The sequence below is a fragment of the Mchenga conophoros genome, linkage group LG11 (genome assembly GCF_057382185.1).
Source record: "Mchenga conophoros isolate Kocher_MC1m ecotype Shallow Benthic linkage group LG11, M_conophoros_male_GT1.1, whole genome shotgun sequence".
Lineage (NCBI taxonomy): Eukaryota > Metazoa > Chordata > Actinopteri > Cichliformes > Cichlidae > Mchenga > Mchenga conophoros.
Window position 1 is genome coordinate 26,050,995 of NC_140536.1, and position 18,074 is coordinate 26,069,068.

Genomic DNA, 18,074 nt, shown 5'->3' on the forward strand with positions numbered 1-18,074 from the left:
AATAACAGTGATGATTTTATATTTGTATAAATGTATGTTTTTGTTTTGCTACTTTGTTGTGTGTCATCATTTCAGATTAAATTGTTCCGTAGTCCTTTTTCCAGGTTAAATCAAGAGAAAAATGAATAAAATTCAAATGAAATTTAGCGCAGATATCTTTTAAAACAAATTTAAATCTCAATCAATATCTCAGAAAAACAAAAAGCACAACAACCGCTCGTCTCCATTTACCTTTTATTGTTACACAGTAGTTTACTGGCACCAATGTATCACGGTTTTCCTTTTTGCTACATTTACAGATGATCTATCCATCTTCACCTCACAGTAAACAAAAATAAATAAATACAAAATAAACACGTTTTTTGAAGGTGGCGGCTCCGGGGTGAAAGGAATCAGAAACAGTGGTCCAGCTTCATTCAGTTCACTTTAGTGTTCATTCTTGCAATATGAATGAAAATATTATTTTTTGGCAACTTTGCATTTCAAGAATACCCAGAAAGTGAAGGCCTACAGAGAGTCTCTGTGATGAACAAGAAGCACAAACATGAAAGATAAAGTGACACCCTGGAGGGTGAATCATAAAAGGGAAGACCCCGTTCAGCTTAAAGCAACATGATCAACATTTGCTGCTACAGCTGGAACTGATGAGGTGATGTATTGACACACTTCAGCCTATTAAGCTGCGTCTACGCAGGAAGCGATTCGCAGCGACGTGACGATCATAAACCACAGAAAGTTAGTGACATTCAACGACTTCACCCGACTATGGCCAGGGAAAAATAAAAAATAAGCAAACACGCTGATGATGCAAAGTGGGCGGATCCCAGATGAGTCTTTCCACGCTGCAGGATAGCGGTGACTAACATTCAACCTCGCAGTAAAAACAGGGAACGATATGCTTGTCGCACCTCTTTGAAGCCGACCAGTGAACATCTGGGATTTGGTTGCCTGAGTAACCCAACCACCGATCAATCCATCATTTATCTCAGGTCCAAGTTTCAGACGTTGTAGCAGAGACACCCAAACATCCCTCCCTCTCCCCAGTCACCACCTTCAGCTGAGACACCGAGGCGTTCCTCAGCTAGCGTAAAGAGATAACTCCCCAGCGTATCCTGAGACACCTTCACTTTACAATCAGCCCTCTCTCCACAGCAGACCGATACAGCATTCACATCACTGGAAATGTGGCCCCAATCCTGAGTAACCCTCTATGTCAATCACCGGTATCCTGCGCTCTCACTGGCAGCTTCAGTTCAGTTCAGGAAAGAAAGGTTTTTCCTCTGGATCTGCTTTGCTTCACCTGTTTTTATTTTATTTTTGTTGTTTGTTTGTTTTTAAACACCCTTGAAATCGCTGAATGTCGTTCACTTTCTATAATCTCTGAATTGCTTCCTGTGCAGACACTCCTTTAGAGCAGGGGTGTCAAACTCCAGTCCTCGAGGGCCGGTGTCCTGAAACGTTTGCATGCATCCCTGCTGCAACATACCTGAATAAAATTAGTAGGTCATTAGCAAGACTATAGAAGTTGACTGCATGCTAAGGTGGCAGTTCAGCCTTGTGATTCATGTTACAGCAGCTCATGAGTGAATGAACATGGTACAATAAAAGTACTTCTAGAAGTACATTTTTCCCAAACACTTAACATTTATTTAAATTTACTTGAGGAAGGGTTAGGGGTTGTCACCTCAGCATGCAGTCAAGTTATAGTCTTGCTAATGACCTACTAATTTTTTTCCAGATGTGTTGCAACAGGGATACATGTAAAAGTTTCAAAACATCTGGAGGACTGGAGTTTGACACCCCTGCTTTAGAGTACTGTTTTCCAAAATGCTAACATCGATAAAGTGCAGTTAACAAACATATTCTCTGCCATCTAAAGCGCCAATTCTTTAAACTACTAGATTAAGATCGACGACGGGAAACAAATCTAAAAGTCTTATTCTTTATATATAAATGTTTCTATGTGATATTTCGAAGTGTTTCTCATCTCGTTTCTCTTCATTTTAAATCGCTGTAGTCTTCGGTAGCTTCGGTTTGCAAACGGCTCCTTCACACTTCATCTGGACTCGATCGTGTAACAACCGAAGCCTAAGACCGAATCTCTGCTTGTGCTTTACTGGGTCTGATTTACTCAGCAATAAATAAAATAATGTCGTGTGTGGTTACAGTTAAATCAGACTACAAAACTTCATTCTCTCAAAAGAAGGTACAACTGAATGGGGTCAGAAACTTTTGCATTAACAATCTTCCATTTTAAATCTTCTCCAAGTCAACAGGAAACACTAACACTTCTCAAACCAGTGCACTAGCATGATCAGTGACGCATCAGACCTACGACCGACGCCTCAGTTTATCGACATGCAGTAAAACAGTAGCTCATACAAAAAAACAAAACAAAAGAATAAATTAAATCATTTCTATGCGCATAGTAAACAAATATGCTAACATCTATTTACAAAAAGTGTACATTGTAATGAGCTGCCTTTGTGATTCCTTAAAACTCACTATAGCGGACAGACCCGACTCTAACAGTTTGACGTCAGACATGTTTGTCTTGTAGTGTTGAAAATGATGTGTGGCATGCTATTAACGTTACATCTGCGAGAACATGATGCTAACTGCTCAGTGTCAGTAGTATAAAGGATTTGTTAACAAGCCTCCAAACTGGTACTATGATTTTCTACTCTGCTATTGCTCAAACATGTTAGAGAAACATGCTAAAGAACATTTATATATTGTCTAAGTGAGCTTAACCGCGCAGCTGTCTGCTTATGTTCGTCTCAACTCGACCGTACTTCATGATCAACAGTAACCTGGAAATATAAATATTGTGCTAATGTACAGTAATGACGTGTCTACAGTACCCAAATGTGGTCGAGTAGTAATGTAAAACTGTTACAAGTACTACAGGAAGCAATGAGAACAAGTTAGTCATCTGAAATCACTCGTTTCCATCCTCACTCCACTAACTCAACGTTAGACGTATTAGTGTTTGTGTCATGAATTCACATTTTGTCTAGGGCAGGGGTGGGCAATTCCAGGCCTTGAGGGCCGGTGTCCTGCAGGTTTTAGATCTCACTATGGGTCAACACACCTGAATCACATGATTAGTTCGTTACCAGGCCTCTGGAGAACTTCAGGACATGTTGAGGAGCTAATTTAGCCATTTAAATCAGCTGTGTTGGTTCAAGGACACATCTAAAACCTGCAGGGACACCGGCCCTCGCGGCCTGGCGTTGCCCACACCTGGTGTAGGGTATGCACAATCAAGAAAGGCAATGTCTCGTTTAGGTTCAGAGGACTTCTAACCTGAAAAAGACCACATTCACACTAATGCAGACGAATCTCTGACAGATGTTTGTTTCATTGGTTTTGGATCCACACCTGCGTCTTCATATCACCTCCCAAAAATCCACTACATGTGCCAAAAAAGAAAAATTTCCAACAGGCATAGGCAGGGGCTCAAGTCAGCCTAGAGTGTTTATGCTGAACAACTCGCTGCTATTTGTAGGGGGTCTATGTGATGAAATGCAACTGCAAGACTCACAAAAATGCACAAGATCAGCAGAGAGAGAAGGCCTAAATCAAGTCGCGCGAGCATTATTATACCCCCCTCCCCCAAAAAGATCTTTGCTTAATGATACTGGTGGTGATACTGGGGACTTATGCTTCAGTGGGAAATCTGCGCTGTAGCTACGCCCTTACTGCAAACCCATGTGTAACCCTACAGCGTAACCTGACGTGGACCTCCCTACAAATGTAACTACACATTGGGTCGATGCAGTAATAAGAAATTACTGAAACTATCGACATGGGCATGAGGGAATGTACATTGAAGTGGAAAAGCTACAAGGACAAATATGTTTACCCCTAATAAAAACAAAAAGACTGATGGCAGCAAAGAGTGGGGACCCAGCAGCATATAAAACACTGGGACACAGCCACATGTTACGGAAGCGTAAATGCCGCTAACAATGTCAGCTGCTTACGTGGGTTATGCCGTAGGCTCTACCTAGATTCCCTGCAGAAGTCTAAATTCGGCCTTACTGTCTGAAAGTTCAAGCCAGTCACAAAGCAGTGAGTCATTATTTGTTACTTACTGAATTTAAACCCTAAAGCTCAAATTCACATGAGAAAAGTGCCGGATTCCAAGACTTTGTGTGAGTAGTTCCAATGAAAACATCAAACGTCCCAAATGTTCGCAGATGTTTAGTAACGCAGACAACCAGCAGCATAAAGGAACCTTTTAGTTCCTGTGAGGTGCAGACTTAGCTAATCTTAGCTTTTCCAGGTCCCTCATTACCAAGTATAATGAGTGTGGCTTAAAGGCCAAAAAAGTTGTTTTAGAGATGATCAGCACTGGTGTGAATATGGTCTAACACACGCCTGTAGTGTGTAACAGCAGTAGTGTAAGAACCAAGATAAGAGGCAGCCACACAGGGTGAGTTTCTCACTCTGAATGTGGCTTTTCAAAAGTCTGGCAGATAGGGCAGCAAGGAAGAGTCCTCAGAAAAGGAAGAGACGGCTATTAGGGATAAGGAAGGAGGGGTTATCAAAACTTATGAACGAGTTGTAAGGAGCAGGGATGAAGGAGCTGAGGAAGACAGGGAGAGAGCGAAGGGCGTGATCTATGGCTGCTCCTCTTTCTTCTTAAGTGATATACGTTTCTTCCTGGCAGCAAGCATCTCGTAGAAGGGATCCACACTAACGGCAGATCTGAGGAGATGAAAAATACTTTAACTTTTACCCAACAGAAAGTACTAAAAAGGAAATAAATTCTCCCAAACAGGAGAATATGAAGTTTTTGGTCAGAATTTCCTGCTGTTCCATCACTAACCGTGTTTTCTTTGACATTTTTCATTTACATACTTGATGCTGTGGATCCACTCGTCCTTCTCCTCAGGTGTGGGAGCAGAGATGCGGTACACCATGTGGTTTCCTTCCACTACTCGCCCATCAGCCTCCGTCTTACACGCCTTAATCAGCTGACCACGGTTGTTGGGGATGTACAGCTCAAAGCAGTTCTGTTAGAAAAAAAAAAGGAGATAAAAATGTTTTGAAAGTTTCAAGCAAAATACTGCTCATCACACTGTTTAGCAAAAACAGCCACTTACAGGTTTCCTTGGGTCTTCTACTTCTCGAATGCTAAGGTTTTCCAAGGGAATGATACCTCGTGGCTCTTTATCCTGTAAATAAAAAAACATGAGTTAATAAATATTTGTGGGTATTATTTTGTGTTTTATGATGATTTGAATCAATATGACAAAAAAAACCTTTAAAATGACTCGTGTCTTTTTTTTCTTAGAGTAGCCTTCGTACATCTTTATTTCTGTACTACTTTTTAACTTTGTGGCTCAGCAAGCTTCAAGCAAAGCAACACGCTCTTCCTTCACTCACAAACACATTTTAAGTTTTGCAGTTTTCAAAAATCAACTGATCACAAAATCCTTTTTGCCTCACTAAAACAAGTGTGTCACATTCACTGCAATCTCGAAGCCATTAGTCTGAGAAGTTAGCTTCTCACAGTGATTATTATTATTTGAGTTTCTGGGGTAGCGAATGGAAATCCAAGTCAAGACAACCGGTTACATCTACCTCTCATTTTATTTTAAACAATCACACAGGCCTAGAAAAGGATCCATGGCCCTCACCGGTCGTGAGGAAAAAAATTGACTGTTTTCCGATCGGTTGTTGGAAGTCGATTGCAGTCACTGGAAAATTGATTGCAAGAGTTCAAGTAACGCAACGGATTTCACCCAGCGAAACCCAGCAACCTCCGGGAATCACTGCCAGCCACTGTCATGTCTAATATCAGAGACAGCACATGAGCAATGTGTGCATGACATATGATGAGAAACCTTAGGAAAGAACTTCATTGCTCTGTGACTTCACCAAAAACCTTCCAAGTGACTTTATGGGCTTAGTCACTTATTTAGGGTCATAATGAATAAAACCTCAAGTACATTTTGTAAATTTTGTTCATTCTAAGGATGTTTTCACACTTTTAGTTTGTTTACTCTCAACTGATCAGCTGATTTGTAACCTCTGACTTTAATCTACCAGGGGTTTGCTTTCATCTCCGGCTACGTCCACACTAGCTCGGATAGATTTGAAAACTGTGTTTTTGTCTGAAAACGCTCTGCGTCCATGCTAGCGTTTTCAGTGGTTTTCACAGAGTTGCGCATCCACATTGAAACGCCTGAAAACGCTTATGTTCCAGTACTGCGCATGCGTGAAACGCAAGAAGATTCGACCTGCCTTATTTCTGTCAGCCGCTTATTTACCTTCCGGCTCTTTGAAACATTCGAAGAAAAGCACAGAGCTTTTTAAATGGACTAACAATGAGGTGGAGTTGTTGCTGCGAGTAACACAAAAGTACAAAGTTGCAAAAGCGAGTGAGAGTTAAAGAATTTGAAGAAAAGCTATCTGGAGCATGTACAGACTGATATTAATCTTTAATAGGGCTGTCAAAATTGAGAGCAAACAAAACAATTGCTGTAGAATGCCCTCCGCTATCTCTGTTTAATTGGTCACATGACTGCATCATATGACTAACATGTATCATCATTTTAGAAAGTCTCCGTTTTCGCTGTCCACACTGCAACGCGAAAGCACCGTTTTGAAACGTATGCGTTTTCGACAGTGTTTTCAAAATGTTGTGTTTTCCATCAGCAAAAACGCCGTCTCAGTGTGGACGGGAGGCCAAAATGGAGAGAAAACGATGTGGACGTAGCCTCAAACAGAAAACAAATCAAAACGTGTCACTACAAACCAAATGTAACTGGAGTAGGAGCAACAAAAGTAAACATAAGTAGTAGGTGTTGAGTTCTAGTTGTCACAGTTTCATTTACTCTGCACGTCTGTAATGCCCAGAATGCAAAGCATACCTGGCTAGAGGAATATGTTTAGCTCAAGCTTGCATACACCTCACAGTTGGATCAGATCGAGCACAAATCATGAGCTTGTTTAGAACTGGACAAAGATTAGCTCCTCTAAAGGGTGCAGCTGTTTTGGTTCAGACACAGTAAAGCAGTGAACAATTTTAATGGACTAAACAGTAAAGGTGAAAACACCCAAAGGCAGGAGGATTTTTCCGAGGATTGCTGGGTAATCGCTCGTTAGCCATTGAACAGTTATATCCAAACAGACCAAGATGGTAAGGTCAAAAAAGTCCAGCTGGAGACTGAATCAGAATTTAAAAACCACTGAGTGATGTCATGGAGGATAGATCCATCTTTTATATTATCTATGGTTCCAGCATGACCGGTCAATACTACCCAGACTATAATAAACACCGGAAACCCAGACGTGTTTGCAGAGTTTACCTCCACTGAGACGCTGAATGAAGACAGAGAGACTTACTGTGGTATATTCAAAGTAATAAAGGCAGTTATCTGTGAGAATGAACCATCGACGTTTCCAGGTTTTCACCCTTCCCCCTGAAACACAAAAACATTGATGATGATGATGAATGGCAAGAGAGGAAAACTAGCTCTGTGTGTATTACTTCTACAATCTACAGAAATCTACGTGGCTAATCGATGTCTACAACTTTTTGAATAACTCTGTCAGTACATACCTCCTGAGAAAACAAGCAGCGGCAGTAGAGGATGGAAATCGCAGTGAAGAAGGAGAGGGGAAAAAAAGGAAAGGGAGGATTTGGAGGAAGACAGAAGACAAAACAGAGACAGAGGAGGAGGAAGAAAAGGAGATCATATTAGTGACACACAGATGACAAGCCCCGCCATGCAAAAGAAAACAATCAGATTTTAAGGCTGCCATAACACAAGAAAGTGAGTCTTCTTTTTCACCATCATGCTATGGCAATTTTTTTTATGCCACAACACTGAACTGATTATTGGAGGCAAAGAGAAAAGTTTATCACAGCACAAAGCCTTAGCAGAGAGTACAGTAGCGTACAGTATTAATAACACTCCTGACCAGAGTCACTGTAGTTTATTCTTTTGTAATTAGTTTTCATTTTATTTTGTTTAGTTTTTGTTTTTAATTCTGTTGAGTTTCCAGTTTAGTCTTTATTAGTTTCAGTGTTAGTTTTAGTCTTTTTAAGTATTATAGGATGGATATTGTATGCCAGAGGTAAGATTTAGGAACATAAGTACAGGTATTACAATAAAATAGAACTTTTTAAAAGCAGTTAACTTACAGTCTTGTAGACATCTAATAAACATGCCCATCAAAGTCTCATCAGGAAAATTAGCAAATACTATAACTCAGGATATTTCCTCTATATTTTCATTTAATTTAGTCTTTTTTGCAAGTTCACAAAATAGTTTTCATTTTTCTTCTTCTCAGTTTTATTTTTTATTTTATTTACATCTAGTTTTAGTTTTTGGTTAACTATAATGACCCTTCTCCTGACATTTTAAAAGCACACACACACACAGAGACAGTGATGAAGAGCAGTGCTCCCCATCACAGCATAAACACCGTACCGAGCTTAAGAAGCCAGCCCTCTCTGTCAGGGTTGAAGAAGGTGTGTGTCAGGTCATTGCCGTCATCTTCCGGGATCTTGAAGGGCTCGTTCTTAATGCTTTCATAGAGATTCTGAAGAAACAAATAAGAGAAACATAAGAACAGAGAATAAACATCTGTCTGCATCTACAAAGAAAAGCAGTGCTGGGTTGATCGTACTCTGAGCAGCTCCTCTGGTAGGTCTCCCCCCTCATTGATCCCTCGGTTCATCGAGATGAAGCGGTCCACTCCAGGTTTGTCTCTCACGTTAGGATTGTGGAGGCTCGTGTTCAGCATAATTATGGCAAAAGAAAGCACGTAACATGTGTCTGTGAACAGGAGAGACATATGTTTACATTCAAGGTATCTACAGAGTAGGTTTTTTCTTACTCCATTGCTCTTAACTATTAGCCCCTTAATACCAAGTTTTGACACCTCGGTGTATATCAGTAAAGATGAGGTTTGACAACATTTTAAATAGTTCCTGGGTTTTTCCAAGGGTGATTGCATAGGTGGCGACCAGTAGGGCTGCCACGATTTGTCGACTAGTCACGATTACGTCGACTATCAAAATCGTCGACGACTGATTTAATAGTCGACGCGTCGTTTGAAGCTTTGTAAGATCCCAAAAGACGCAGGAATAAGTAGCAGGATTTAAGAGTGTAATAACGGACTGAAACAGAAGATGGCAGCACTGCATGTACAAGGATGCCAGCTGCCGTTAAACCCCGAAGAAGAAGAAGAAGAAGCAGCTGTGTCCCAGAATTCATAGCGCGGCCCAGCTCAGTTTCCAACAATGGCGGCAGCTAGTTAGTTTTAATATTACTCTTATTATTCTTTCTGGGTCACAAAATAAACGTTTAACATATTTTCAGCCGAGAATGTAGCTGTGTAAACCTCAAATATCGGCTCAGTTTATCAGGACACCACATATTTTCAAAAGCGCTCCGACGTTTTCGGAGACGTCTGTTACCCACTAGCTCGATAGCTAGCCGGGGGCTAGGCTCACTAGCGCCGTGAGAACACCGGACTCCCCGCAAATTGTTTTCAAACCCACCGCCGTCTTTCGCTACTCAGGTTAAATATATATGAGTCACTTAGATAAATTAAAAATGTTGTTGTTTGGCTTTTTTTTTTTTTTTTTTTTTTTAGTATTTTATTTGTTCCTGAGTAAATCGGTTTGTCTGAGATTAAAGTTATAGTTTTTACACAGCTGAATAAACATCAAGCAGACAGCTGATTATCAGAAGCGTGAGATGCTGGAGAATTTACTCCGGTGTCCTGTTATATTTTAGATAGCAAGGAGTTTATTAAACTTCACCGAAACAATCTGCAAATTTCATTAAAATTGAATAAACTATCATCTTGTCTTTATTTTTAGTTAGCACCTTAAAAGCTTAAAGCTGTAAGCTAATGATAGTTATATAAGAGCATATGCTGCTGGTGCAATAAGCTGTAGTTTTACGTCCAGTGGATGATGATCTGATTAGTCGACTAATCGCATAAATAATCGGTGACTAGTCGACTATCAAAATAATCGTTTGTGGCAGCCCTAGCGACCAGCCTCATTTACTTCTGATGCAAACCGAGTCACTGTTCTTTAAGCGGGGCAGAAATATGACAGAAAGCACTCATTTCAGGAAAAAGCATAAAGGGTTGCTCCAAGGGTTTCCATCGGTAAATAGTTTGGCATGTTTTACGTATTATTCAGTTTTTCATAAGTTACATTTTTCTGTATTTTTATTGTCTTATATAGGGATGGGTACCGGTGTCCGGTGCCATCTGAGATAAACGGTAATAACCAGACCGAAAAGCAGCGCACATTTCGGTGCTTTTTTTTCCTGAGATGTCATACACTTTGAATTCTCGCCAATCATTTTACGTTTCCGAGGATAGTAGGCGGGTCCAGCTACGTACGTTCTTTTAGAGCAGAGCTACAGATTAAAAATGCCCAAGGCGAAGCGTTTAAAAGTCTGGCTGTACTTCACAGCAAAAGATTCAAACTCAGCAGCAACAAGTGCTTTAAGCTGATACTGTGATACTGTCAAAGGAAGTAACACCTCAAATCGATGAAACACCTGGCGACGCATAGCGTTTTTTTTAAAAGCCGAAAAATGCGCCGTATTTGATAGCTTGCTGCGAGACCTCACACCGAGCACATCTACTGCGGGTGTGGTGCCTGTTATCGGACCCGGAGTTAGCAACATCCCCCAAGAACCCGAAGAGGAGAGTCCTGGCCCCTAGCCCTGCCAGTGTAGCAGAAATGATGACGGATGATGATGGCAGCAGCAGCCGTTCTTCTCTGCGTGAGTAGCTTAATGTTGTTCGTGTGTAATTTACGTTGAGTAGGTTAACCACGTTATTACATTAATGCATGTAAGGTGAACTAGCAAACATCATCATAGCTACATGCGGCTGTCTTCTTGTTTGATGGCAGATACTCCCTTCACCCTGGCCAAAAAGGCTAAAATAACCAAAGAAAAAGTGGAAAACAGTTTTAACATGAGAGGTTTTTGGACAAAGTTTGTGTTTTTTCCATTGTTTAAGCACTGCTTCCAACCAAGAGTGATACCATATATGCCCCATAGCTGCAGAAAAGGCTAACATTGATATCTTTTTACAAAAAAAAAAAAACAGTTGAACATGAGAGGTTTTCGGACCAATTTTGTGTTCTCCATTCTTTAAGCACCGGTTTGAGCACCGTTTGAGCACCGGCACCGTTTCAAAAGTACCGATTTGGCACCGGTATCGGATAAAACCTAAACGATACCCATCCCTAGTCTTATATTATTTTATGTAAAGCACTTTGTAACTGCAAAAAATACATATAGCGTATTTAGGTTTGAACTCGTCAGCTAATTTGGGTTTAAATGTTTTGCTAACTCTTCAGCGCTACTGTCAGGCGTGAAGTGGCCTGAATGAGCAGTGAAGACTGTGGGCTGGCATATCAGGTCATTTCTGGTAAGACAGAAACTGTTTGCATGAGTGCACATATTCTGGAAGGCCACTACTTTCCGTTTCGACTGCACTGACAGGAATTCAAAGAACTCAAAAACAACAATTGTTCACTCACACCGTAACTGAACAATTGATTTAAGACAAGCTTTCAGTATCACCTATTCTACTTGAACTGCAGTGCGACTGTGTGTTTATTTTACCAGTGCTCTGGAAGACACCGGGGTTGCAGTGGCAGTATCTCTGAGCAAAGGCTTCCATCATTCTGTCGATCTTCTGAGCTTCACCAGGCAAACGGAAACTCCACAGGAACTGTCTGCAGAAAACAGGTCAAGGTTTAGGTCAAATCAGAGGGAAAAAAAAAACCCTGTGCTAAATAGTCGCTGCCGCTCTGTTTCATAACTTTTTTCCATCTGCATCCTCAGGTAAGAGCGAGAGTGGGATTTTCCACTGTTGACTAGGCTGCTCACCAGAGGATGCCTGATACAATTGAAGCTATTTTTTCAACAACACACAAAAAAATCCACAGTAGACAGAGATTACCTGAGGGCCTGGACGAGGTTGAGATCAGTAAACTCATGGAGGTCAACGAAAGCCTGCAAGACTTTGATGTTGAAGTCATCTCTGCAAATCATAGAGGTCAGTTATACATGGCTGATTAAAAAAACAAGAGATAAGGGACAGAAGAAATGTCAACGCCTTGCACCTTTCTCCGAGGTAATCTCCTATAGCCGTCTTGTTGAGGCCCTCTCCTTTGTATAAGAACTGAGCAATGTCCTCTGGGGTGTGTCTGAGCAGCTCATTCTCCACCAGAAATGCAATGCCCTGCAGAGAGAAGAACGAGTCAGCCACAATCCAAGGAATCTAGAGGAGACACATTCAGCACCCGTTTGAATATTTGAGGTATTACCTTTTTAGGATCCATGTTGAATTTCTTCCTTCCCATTGCCACATGCCTACTTTTCTGTAGAGTTTTACTGCAGAGAAGATAAACGTGTTGGCAATAATTAACTTCTGTGATCAAATCAAAGGTTCTGATAAAAATGAATCCTGACAAACCTCCATGAAAGCTATCACCAAGTACCAAGACTGTCAACTTATAAACACCAACATTCTTCTTCAATACACCAAGAACATGAGGTTTACATCAATGCAAAATCTTGACATTCACCTAGAAAAGCTATGTGTAGAAAATTAAAAGGCAAACAATTACTCCATTTATTCACTAAAACAGAATTACTATTAAAGAATATTACCCCAGGCAGAGTGGACACATACACATTTTCAGCTCCCTGTTTTTATTCTTAGATTCTACACGAGTAGCTTTGCAGGAGTCACAGTTCAAAACAATGCATAATTATCTTAACCCCGTGAATCTGAGATATTTTGTTTTATAAAAAGACTAACATCTTCTTCATGTGTAAGTAAAAATGCCTTTTTTGTTCTTCATTTGCCAAGAATTGGTAGAATCGTTTTCAAAGGGCAATAATCACATATCCCAACAGCATAAATAAGCTAAAATCATTTTCATTTATAGAGTCCAAACCAAAACAACATTATCCTTAAGCTGTTTAAGGCTAACTTAAGGTAAGGTAAAAACTCTATAATGAGAAAACCTCATCAGTCACAACAACCCCTGTGAGCAAGCACTTGTCAACAGGGGGAAGGAAAACTCCCTTTTAACAGGAAAACTCCTCTGGCAGAACCAGGACTAGAAAGGAGCAGCCATCAGCTACAACCAGTTGTGGGTGAGAGGAGGGAGACAGGACAAAAGACACATATTCATTTTAAGGTTGGAGTTAGGGGTTAAACTGGGACATGGTGCAACCTTTTAGCTCCTCCACCATCTGGTTTGACAGCAGGTGAGTGGAACTGCTTTGTTCATAGTCAGAAATTTAGGCCATGTTTAATATAAGCTTCCACGGTTTTAACAGTATGCATCACAGAAAATGAAATTTCTCATTTAAGCATATATACAACAGAAGTGATTTGTTACTCCAAAAGCATTTTCTATTGTATTATTATTTTATATCACTTCCTCTTTGTTTTGTTTTTTAGAGTAACTGATGTGGGTTTTCTTATTACCTGCCCTCTGTGCTTGTCTCCAGTCCCTCTACCTCTAAAATTGCCTCTCGTAACTCCTCTCTGAGCCTCTGGATCTCCTGCAGCAGGACGCCCTTCCTCCTACGGATGTCCTCCAGCTCAGAACGCTCCTCTGGGCTCAGGTCTACTGGGACTGTAAGGGAAAAGAAGAAGAATGAGTCAGCTACTGCTCCATATATAGAAGGTGGTAACTGTGCCCGAACAATCCCAATCAAACGCTGTCTCCAACAGTGGCATAAATATGATGTACGACAGCATTAACACTGTCCCTGGTAAAGCACTGATTAGTTAAAAGCTTGGTTAATTAAAGAGAAAAATTAAAAAAAAAAATAGTCTTGGATATTAATTGGAGCATCAACCTATGTAATTACACAATTTTCAGGGTGATGAGCTGACTCATCTGAGATTTTGGCTGCCACTAAAAAGTGAATGTACTTTTGTACATTTGGTGTGGTCACTTTAAATTATTTTCAGTAGTACTCCTATCTATACTCAGTTCATAGCAATACACTGTGATATACAAACAGGGTTTTCCATTAGGGGCAACTACAAACATAAGCACCACTGCACTGCCTATAATTTAGACAAACTTAGAAGTTCATGCATTTTCCTGTTATTGTGGCCATTTTTTAAACAAAAAGATTTATTTTTAGCTGAAGTACGTTTCTCTACTTAAAAAAAGCAAAACCCTATGCGAGAAGTGCCATTTTTTATTTGAGTGAAATAAAAACTGTATAAATCCACAAGAAGTAAGCATCACACTGAATGACCATCTCGCTTTAATACTCACTTTAAAAATTCAGGATGTGGCCAGAATCAAACCTCTAAAGCTAGACCAGGAATCAAGACTTGACTTCTGCATTATGAAGAAGTATAATATATTTCCAATGCATATAAAATGTGTTAAATATTAACACCTGGATAATATACGGACTTAAACTACATTAGCACATACGGCCTGACTTAGACTTCTGCGGGGAATCTTTGCAAAGCCGACAAAGTGACCTATGTAAGCGGTTGATATTATTGCCAGCATCCTTGTCTGTGGTACCTATGCATTAATTACCATGTGATCATGTTCCAGTGTTTTACATGCAACGTAAGCCGATAGAAACAATTAAAATGCTGGGAGTTTTTTGGGTCTCTGCTTATTGTTGTGGTCAGTTTTTTTCCCCAGAGGCAATCATATCTACCCCTCTATTTTAACTCACCTCTTCTCTTGCCCATTAAGAAATTTGCTGACATTTGTGAGTCCTTATATTGATGCCATTATTACTCTTCATATATTGAGGCGATGATGGTTATTCTCTCACTGATTAAATCAATAACTGCCGCAAAAAAGTATGTGGAAATGCACATGACAAATCCACAGCGCAAACCAGGCCAATAGCGAGCACTCCAGGCTGCGCTGACCCGACATGTAGATACATTTCTAGGGAGGTGCAAGTTGGGTTATAATGCAGTGTTCAGAGGGGTTCACGGTTACGCCATAGATTACAGTGTAGATTTCCCACTGAGGCACAACTTCCCAGGAAATATGACTGGCTCGCTTATACTCGTGGCAATAAGTCCGTGTTGTTTGACATAATCGAAGTCTGTGCATTTTGATGTCCTGCATGTCTGACATTTAAAAAATATCATATATAGATATTTGTATAAATATTAAATTTCCAATCCTGGTGACAGCCGAAAACCTCAATAGTGAGCACGAGTGCCCAGTTGTTGTCTTCAAGGTTTAAAACCATTTGCCAAAACCATAATCTTTCAATGGCTGGACAAAAACATGGACAAAAAGTGACTTACTAATAATGCAGGTCTAGTTTCCGAATGCCACGGTTACGTTAAACTATAAGTCTGTTTATACAACTAACTCATTTCAATAAGGGCCAACTAAATAACAACATTCCTGCAATAAATTTAAATGTTATGAAGCCAATAATCTTCAGTGTTTGCTGAAGCTGTTTTCATAGGCAGTGTTAAATATTTTATAAACCTCCATAAAATGATTACAACTTAACAGCACAACAAATTACAGGCACCAAAATGAAAATAAAGTTAAGACATGATAGTGATAAAACAGTTTCACATAAAACTGAACATGATAACCTTCCGATAAGCAGTCTTTTTGCACCCAGTTCAGACATAAAGTACTGTGTAAAAAGCCTTGAGTCACCCTTCATTTTGTCAGTAGATTGAGAAATAGATTTACTGAAACATGTAAAAACATAAATTGAAATAAAGTATGCACGTCAAAGGGAGTTTGTACAATTCTCACGGGCTTGAAAGTGGTTATTTGTTACAACCACCTTTATTCTTCAAACCAGCCTGAACTGTTAGGCAGCTTTCTTTTCATTTCTTTAAGTGGTCTTCGGGAGTAATTCTCCAGCCTTCTTGAAGGACACTCACAGCTCTTCTTGGATGTTGGCCGCCTTTTGTTACATTCTCCGCTTCATTAATGAGGAGGTTGGGACTCTTGAGAGGCCAATCCATGACTGAGTGTCCTGCTATGTTTTGTTTTCTATCCAGGTATGCTCTTATTACACTGACAGCGTGTTCGGGATCATTGTAATGTCGAACAATCAAGCTGTTGCCAGATGGTACTGGTAATTTTCCAGATATTATTGTACGATGGATCAAAATCTGATACTTTTCCACAATCACAATTTCATCAGTTTTGACAAGATCCCCAACACTACCTGCTGAAATGCAGCGACAAACCATAACAAAGCCTCCATCTGGTTTTACAGATGTACAGCTGTAGACACTTACTGTTGTGCCTTTCTCCTGACTACCTCTGTACATATTAATGATTTAATTCAAAAATTTCTAATTTGGATTCATTACTCCATAAGACATGTTGTCATTTATTTTTAGTCCAGTTCTTGTATATATGTATGCTATAAATATTCTTCCTATACTGGAAGAATAACTATTCTTATGCCTCAGCCTTTTCTGTCCATTTCCCTTGCTTATGAATGGCTTCTTGACAGCCATCCTTCCACTCAGACCGGGCTTGAGTGAACAGTAGATGGATCAACTAATTGAACTAAAGAAATTAAATAATAATGTGTTTTTGCTAAATTAAAATTGGCTATTTTCTGAGTAATTTGTTATGTTATGTGTAGGTAACACTAGTTCATGCCTTATGTTAGATGACTTTTATGCTTGAAAGATTTATGTATCAGGGTTAAGTGGCTTTAAAAAAATTAAGGGGTTCTTGTGACTTTTTCACAACACTGTAGATATTCAAATTAAAGTCAGTGCTAATGAAACAGATAGTGCTATTAAACATACGTACATGTATGTTGCATATATGCATATTTTAGAGATGAAGTCACTTAAATGTATGACTTTTAGAGGGATAATGTCTGAGGTTTTCTTAACTGTATTTTATCACTGTGCTAGACATTATATTAAAGTGAAAACATCAATTTAATCACCTGCTATATGACATAAACATAAACGCAGTACCACAATCTACAGCCTCGGACTAAATCAATACCTCTGTAAACTCCATTAAAAATAATATTATTAGGACAACAGCATTTATCTGAGCAGGGTTTACTGCAGAAAACGTTGACCTAGAGGTCAAGGCAGCAGTGTTTACTCTGCAAAGCAAGCAGCTGCTGTGCACCACCACCACGCCCACAGCCTGGATCAAAGCCGTGATCCACACAACAGCATCCACTACACTAACTACCTAAAGAAGTTGGTGTTTTCAACGAAGTACATCATTATTTAGAGCCTTTGTGTAGCCTAAAAGCTAGTTAGGGTTTTATAAATCAATCCACCGTGGTTAGCTAAAAAGTTAGCTTTTATCACTCACCGAAACGACCAATTTAAATGGCCACATGCAAAGATAATACATTTCCTAAGCTAGTTTAAACTGTAATATTGTAAAGATGTACACCCATACCTCTACAAAATATTCTCACCCTTTTTCCGTGGTATTTTATTTCCATTTAAATGCTATATGAGTTCTTGAGTTCTCACCTGCGCTAATAAACTAAAGCTAGACTGTTAGCCACAGTTGGCTAGCGATAGATACCCTGTGCGAATAGCTACTTACTGTAGTCCAGGTCATCCATTTTTGGCGCTTTACTTTTAGGCATAAATAGTTCAGAATCGAATGTCATTCAATGTCAAAAAAATAGGGATATATATAAATATATCCTCAAAACTAAACGGGAGAAAAAAAAAAGAACCACTGGTGTCGAAATTTTGGGCCGGAGACAAAGGAGGTGGCGACACCGGAAGTAGTGTCTGACATTTAAAGTGGTAATCTTCCGGTCAGCTGTTTTTCAAAATAAGATGCCTCGCATTTAAAGCTATTTTTAAATGATTAAATTGGCATTAAAGCACAACAAACCCTACTGGTTGGAAGCTGACCTACAAATAATTTCACCGATTTATTTCTAGAATAAGTCTTCTGCTTCTTTCAGCTGCTTTCTTTCTCTTCACCTACCTCTAGCATCCTCCTCTGTAACTCCAACCCTCTGCATCCTTCTTCACTACATTAATGAATCTCTCTAGTCTTCCTCTTT

The 18,074-nt window shown here is 39.8% G+C and overlaps 1 protein-coding gene across 1 annotated transcript; it reads right to left on the minus strand.

Annotated features, from left to right (window-relative positions):
* Positions 1–220: 220 nt before the first annotated feature.
* Positions 221–17,808, minus strand: cyth2 (cytohesin 2). The gene is made up of 12 exons (XM_085291942.1): positions 17,600–17,808; positions 13,513–13,663; positions 12,338–12,404; positions 12,134–12,252; positions 11,971–12,051; positions 11,631–11,743; positions 8,653–8,801; positions 8,454–8,565; positions 7,363–7,439; positions 5,115–5,186; positions 4,870–5,024; positions 221–4,716 (listed from the first exon to the last, which is right to left on the minus strand). The coding sequence occupies exons 1-12, from the start codon at positions 17,664–17,666 to the stop codon at positions 4,629–4,631; spliced, it is 1,251 nt and encodes a 416-aa protein (XP_085148068.1). The 5' UTR covers positions 17,667–17,808; the 3' UTR covers positions 221–4,628.
* Positions 17,809–18,074: the final 266 nt, after the last annotated feature.